General features: G+C 34.2%; 1 protein-coding gene across 10 annotated transcripts; it reads right to left on the bottom strand.

Annotated features, from left to right (window-relative positions):
- On the bottom strand, positions 1,513–6,104 carry LOC107639310 (acyl-coenzyme A thioesterase 8-like). 10 transcript variants are annotated; one of them, XM_016342787.2, is made up of 12 exons: positions 5,733–6,100; positions 5,228–5,347; positions 4,711–4,881; positions 4,242–4,334; positions 3,599–3,707; positions 3,380–3,442; positions 3,243–3,298; positions 3,025–3,129; positions 2,892–2,948; positions 2,696–2,808; positions 2,239–2,381; positions 1,513–1,760 (listed from the first exon to the last, which is right to left on the bottom strand). In XM_016342787.2, exons 4-10 carry the CDS (start codon positions 4,283–4,285, stop codon positions 2,778–2,780), a joined length of 465 nt encoding a protein of 154 aa, XP_016198273.1. In that variant the 5' UTR covers positions 4,286–4,334; positions 4,711–4,881; positions 5,228–5,347; positions 5,733–6,100; the 3' UTR covers positions 1,513–1,760; positions 2,239–2,381; positions 2,696–2,777. The 10 variants fall into 10 exon arrangements, with proteins under 10 accessions (XP_016198273.1, XP_020976813.1, XP_020976812.1 ...); XM_021121154.1 differs by lacking the exons at positions 1,513–1,760; positions 4,711–4,881 and having other exon boundaries at positions 2,259–2,381; positions 4,242–4,319; XM_021121153.1 differs by lacking the exons at positions 1,513–1,760; positions 5,733–6,100 and having other exon boundaries at positions 2,259–2,381; positions 5,228–5,491.

Below are 6,466 nucleotides of genomic sequence, written 5' to 3'. Positions count from 1 at the left end.
AGTTAAAACGGCGGTTTGAACCGCCATTATTACCCTGACAGAGTGTCGTTTTTGTTGGTTAAAACGGCAGTTTAAATCGCCGTTATTTCCAAGGTTAAAATGGCGGTTTTTGGATAGGTTAAAACGGCGGTTTAAACCGCCATTATTACTTTGACAGAGTGGCGTTTTGGTTGGTTAAAATGGCATTTTTGAACCGCCATTTTTACCCTGACAGTAGCGTTTTAGTTGGTTAAAATGGCATTTTTGAACCGCCATTTTTACCCTGACAGTAGCGTTTTAGTTGGTTAAAATGGCATTTTTGAACCGCCATTTTACCCTGACAGTGACATTTTTTATCGTTGTTTTTAACAATTTTTACCGTCATTTTTATCGCGTTAAATAAATAATTTTGTGATTAAAATTTCACAATGGCAAAAAATCATAATCCATAAATGAAATATTATATAACTCAAAAACAAAATATTAATATAATATATAATATTTTATTATTGAAAATCAAAAGTAATAACTTCTATACAAAAGCTTGTCTTACTAAACTTACCAAAATACAAGCATTGCAATAAACACTAATCAGTCAAGACTAATAATGTATTTAAACCATCTAACAAGTGCTGTTTTTACTACTTAGAATATGAATATACAAGACAAGTAGCTTAGCTAAGTGATGATGAATAAGATTTGGAGGCCAAAAGTTTTCTCCTTCTGCGACAGCAAACTCGGTGGAACTTCGCGTCTTCGGATGGAATTTTAGATCTGAGAGATTGGGACTTCCTTTCTCTTTTATACTTCTTTTTTTGTAGTGGTAACAAGTCCAGCGAGGACCACCGACGCTGTTCCCTGCAACAAACCAGAGGGAATTAAATTCAGATGTGCTTACTCCTCCAACTCATGCATAGTATGCATTGTTGAAGCATCTCCAGAAACAGCAGAGAGCTTAATTAAAACACTACTTGGTGTCATTTTCAACCTACAGGATGAGTTACATTGAGTTATCAACAGTCAATAATATTCTCTCCATTTTCATTTATATGTTATTTATGTTACTTGGACCAATGTCAATTGATCAATGATGTACCAAAAAGCAACAGTGACAGCTAAAAAGAATCAGAGGGAATAAAAGATGGAAGAAACTTGCCTAATTGAGTGGTATATTGTGTTATAAGACACAGACTTGAGTTCTCGAGGATGAAGGCTAAAATCCAGAACCTGCATGCAGTAGAAAAATATCCCTTAACCAATTCCAGATTTGTCATATCAGTATATAAAACAAGCTGCTGTACTATTTGTAACCCTTAGTTAATCTCAAGTTCAATTGCTGCTAATAATAAAAACAGAGACTCAATTTAGATATGAACCGTTAATGTGTATTAAATTTAAGAAACCATTATTCCAACTTTGTGACATTGCTTCCCATGCCATACAATAATCTAATTCAACCGTGAAAAATAAGGCATTCTTAACTGAATTTGTTTTTACTTGTAGCAATGAATTTTAAATTGTTCAAATCTAAGGTGTTACTAATAATTCAATCATTTCGAAAAGCTTGTGAAATTCTTGAGTAAAGTTACTATCATTATGAGTAGTTGGCATCTCTTTCATCTAGTTAAGAAGATGTAATATTGTATGACTAAGCACATATTTTAACAAATGTAAGTGGAGTCAAACTAACAAATAAAATAAACAAATAAGACCACTACATATATCCTCCTCATGGTACGTACTTAATTGCATTGCTTCATTCACCAAAAGGACACTTGAATCTGTAACGTACAAAATCAAACACTATAAGAAATTAGTATGCCGATGAAATAAATAAGAATATAAACCAAGCAATTATTCATAAGGAGATTTTAATTTGGAATAAGTACGTAGTGGGATAATGATTTGCTCCATTAAGTTAGGAACTGCCACGTAGATAAAAGTGACTCTTAATTAGATGTTAGTATAAAACTCTTCTACATTAATTAATTGTGCAAAACAACAGTGTTAATATCTTTTGGAGATTATTTAATTCAATCAGCAAAGTACTTGTTTTAAAATGCAATTGATAGCTAAAACAAGAAAAAGATCATTACTTCATTTCAAAGAGTAAAAAAGATGATGCATCAGAATTTAGATTCTAACCAGTCATCAAATTTTAACCGAGAACAAAGAAAATGGTAAATTTAAGTGAAGTGCTTCCAAAATTAGCATCTAAATGTACCAAAATCTAATTACTGCTCCAAAAGAAAGGTGTACCTTTGAAATTGCATGCTTGATTTCTTCTTGGCCTGCAATGCTTCGGCAAGCTCAATCTCCAAAGCAAGAACCCTTTCTAATGCATTGTCAGTGACAGATATTTCCTTGAACACAGGAAATATATTTCCCCATTCTTGATTAGCCTGAGCAACAGATAAAATTCATAAGAATCTGAACAAAGAAAAATACATGTTTCACGGCAATCAATGCAAATGAGTTATTTACTTCATGGAGTTTAATTCTTTTTTTTTTCATCTTTTCCAATTGCAATAAGAAGACACAATTTAGATCACATTTACACCAGACACAACAATAAAAGTCACAACTCGAATATAAGGAAAATGCTAATGCTATCCATGTTACCTTTCGCATGATACTAGAAAATAAATTTACTATATTTAGAAGTATAGATGAATGAAGAAAGAGTAGTTACAAATAATAGTGCCTAAAATGTTACCTCCTTATTCAAGTTGTCCATGCTAGATTTCAAACTTCTAATTAAATCTGCGTGCTTTTCTTCTTTTTGTTGTGAGTAGTCTTCACTTCCGGAATTGAATATGGTTTGGCATACTGAGATAAGTACAAGACTTTAGGCAATAACAACATTAACATGTAGAGTAAAAGAAATAAAAAGATGATACAAGATAATGTACCTATGCAAGGCCTGATCATCTGAAAGTTTTCCCTTTGCTCTAAACCAAAAATTCAAACTACATAAAACATTTAAACAAGTATTAAAAAAGGCAAAGAATTGATCTACCCTTCTTTTCCCCTGCAAAGTATTACCTGGGAGGAGATTTGGTCTGATTTGTTGAAGTTGTAGGTTCACAGAACCTTATCTCTATTGGCCAAGGGGTGAATTTAGTTGTAGCAATTTTGTTCCGGTAAGTTCTGAAGCAACAAACTTAGTCATCAGAGATCCTTAGCTTTAGATACATGAATGTTCTCTAAATAGAATCTTATACATATTCTTTAACAACACATTGCACCCCCCAAAATCTTACTTTGGAAGACGAGGGTCAGTAAGGCGTCTCTCCCGCAGCTCCTCCATTGACAAAAGCTAGAAACAATTAATAATCTGAAATCAGCAACACATTTTCATTCTTAAATCTTAATTAATATAAATAACCATGTAACTTACCTTATTTGGTGGAGGCACAGATGGCATGGCTACCTCCTGGTGGTCAAATCCTAATTCTTCTTTCTGTATATTAAGAAAATAACTTATTAGCACCACTAGGTTCATCTTTTGGATATTTCTCCTTCTATCATCTCATACTTATAGTATCATTTGCTAAAAAGTTACGTTGGGTGAACAAAATAAACAGAAGAATGATGTGAAATCGTCAAACAAAAGTACCTGAGCTACTTCAATTTCCAATTCTCGCTTTTTTATCTCAACAGAAAGATGGCGCAAGATGCAAAGAAATGACAAATCTGATTTCCCAAAGAATGAATTCTGCACTTCCCTTAAAAATAGAAAAACAGGACTTGGTGATGGTGATTAATGATTTTTGTTCAATCACTGAAAATTCAAATTCCTCCTAAGAAAATCATTAATATGCCTCTTTTGTGCTTAATATATCGAAAATAGAGTTAGAATTCAGTGAAAATCATACATACAAATTGTGTTTTTAAATTAGTTATTACAATTCATAAATACAATGTTACAATGATATATCAGGATTAAATTCCATACAAAAGTTAGAAGATTCACACCTGAATGCTAGTATTTCTACAAATTCTGTATCAATCTAAACAAAAAAAAAAAAAAGATGGACCATATGAAACAGTTGTTATGAACTTATGATCAATAAAAAAAACTTGTCACATTTACTTAGATACTCAGTCTTGTCTCTTCTTTTACTTCACTAATAGCTGCTGCGAAAATCTCCTCACCCTGCAGGTACAAAACCATTTTACAATAACTTCAGTAGGTAACTTCCAGTAGCCAATAACCATGTTACAATAACCATGCTGCAAAAATCTCCTGTACTGCATACCACGTCGACAACTCTAGAAGGTAACTTCCAGTAGCCAATTCCATGAAATCTACCTTTTTTTTCCTGTACTACAAGAACCTACAACCCCAAAACCTGGAACAAACAAATAAAGAAAAAAGAAGGGGAAAAAGTTGCATTGATCAGAATGTTGGCATGAAACAAACGCATGCTTATTGAAACTCATGATTTCCAATAACACATGGTAACAATCAAAAACTAAAATATACTACTTAATCATTTCATGAACATTCAACTCCCATGATTAAAAATTTGATCTTCAAACTCTTGAGCCAAATTTTTTAATGAACAAAAATTAAAATTGGTGTCTTGTGCTCAGCAAACTAGAGTAAAAGAGTGGTATAGTCTCGTGCAATTATACAGAAGACAGGCTCAAGTAACTTGCAAAAATCATAGTTACTAAGTACTACATTAATGGTTTAATAACTTAGGTGACAGGGAACACTATAACCTGGTCAAGAACAGGGCCACAGAGAGATCCATAATCATCAATTCTGGTATGGTAAAAGGAGCTGTAGAATGTGAGTCTTGTTCTTGGTGCAACTGCTTTGAACTTGAAGCTCACTGTTCTGAAGTTTCCCTTCCCTTCAGATTTGAAGGGAACTTTGAAGGTGTCCTTCGCCTAGGAGAAGAAGAAGAAAATATATAGGAGTTGAGTTCAAACTTCAAAGTGCAGCAGACAGGGGAGAAAGGAGAGAAGACTCTATATAATAAAAATAAACGATATTTGCATCCATGGAGATTATGACTATCTATTAGTACATGAATGAAGCCCTCATAGAAAGATTGAAGGATAGAAACACTAGAGATAGAGTATAAGATAGCAATGACTAAAATTTTATTTTGAGACTTTTCAGAGACATAATGTGTAAGATACAACAAAAAGTTAAGCTATAACAATCTTCTCTCTTTCTGTCTAGCAATTCATATTTCAGAGTTAGAAGTTTGGAATAGAAATTCGTACTTACTTGTTTATATTCCTTGGTGGTGAATGCATTGCCAACTAAATAAGCACCACAAACCAATGATATCACAATGCGGAAATTGCAAAGGAACATCCTATTCTTTGGATCAGACAGGACAAAGCCCTGACAAAGATGAGTATACTAACATGAGAAATTGCTATAGTTCAATAAACTAAATATAATCTCTTAGAAAGTTAATTTTAAGAGTATTATGTCGTACTCAAATCATAACTCATCCAGAAAAGCAAAGCAATGGTATAATTTTATAGCAAATCACAAGAATATAATAATTACAAATAGTGTTTTCCTCTTTTCTTTTATGGAAATTGAACAACAAAATAGAGCACATACATGCTGAGAATAAAGAACGAGAAACATTTTGACTACTATATTGAGATTCAAATCAATTTTAATTAAATTTGTTCATCTAATCTAAGGCAAGCCTAAGACCATCGATTAGAATAAAATATTTTCAAGAGAACAAAGGCAAAGAGAGAGAAGAACCTACTCGTGAGTCTGCCGGAAGAGAAACTCGCAGCTCAATAGCTCGATTGACGAGATTGCCGGCGTAGGAGAATGCCACAGGAGGAGATCGTCGCTGGAGGAGAAGCCGCTGGAAAAGATGTCGCTGGAGGAGAAGTCGCAAGAGGAGACGTCGCCGAAGGAGACCGTCACTGGAGCAGAGGTCGCAGAAGGAGGTCATTGCTGGAGGAGACGCCGCTGGAGGAGACGTTGCCGGAGGAGACCGTCACTGGAGAGAGGAGTCGTCGGAGGAGAGATCGTGACAGAGGATATCATAGTGGCAGAGCTTCAAGATTTTTCTCACACTGGCAGCATTTCAAGTTCAACACAGTTATGATGGGTTAATTTAGGGTTGAGCATTTTATACAAATTGATAATGGCGTTTAAAACCGCGAGAAGAAAAAAAAAACGCCGTTAACTACCAATGAATTACGGCAATAATCATAAACGTCAAAATACTCAAATATTATGGCAATATTATAGAACCACCATATTATTAATGCCGTTTTATATCATTTTTTTTGTAGTGTTACTATCCTTTTGCGTCTGTCACTACGCCCAGCACTCGCGAGTTTGAAGTTCGTCACAGCCATTCCTTCCCAGATCCTACTCGGAATACCACAGACAAGGTTTATACTTTCCGGATCTCAGAAATGGCCATCCATGGGTTCTAACTTATACCACGAAGAGACTAATAACTCGGACTCAGTCCCCTGTATT

Source organism: Arachis ipaensis, chromosome B04 (assembly GCF_000816755.2).
Source record: "Arachis ipaensis cultivar K30076 chromosome B04, Araip1.1, whole genome shotgun sequence".
In the NCBI taxonomy this organism is placed as follows: Eukaryota; Viridiplantae; Streptophyta; class Magnoliopsida; order Fabales; family Fabaceae; genus Arachis; species Arachis ipaensis.
Note: the sequence above shows the minus strand (reverse complement) of the source record. Positions and strands in the feature narration are given on the sequence as shown.

Coding starts and splice junctions, on each gene's coding strand:
- LOC107639310 (XM_016342784.2), bottom strand. CDS start 5,927: ATGACCTCCTTCTGCGACCTCTGCTCCAGTGACGGTCTCCTTCGGCGA. Junction 5,348..5,732: donor CTCTTCCGGCAGACTCACGA/GTAGGTTCTTCT, acceptor CATCTTTGTCAG/GGCTTTGTCCTGTCTGATCC. Junction 4,882..5,227: donor CCACCAAGGAATATAAACAA/GTAAGTACGAAT, acceptor TTCTTCTCCTAG/GCGAAGGACACCTTCAAAGT.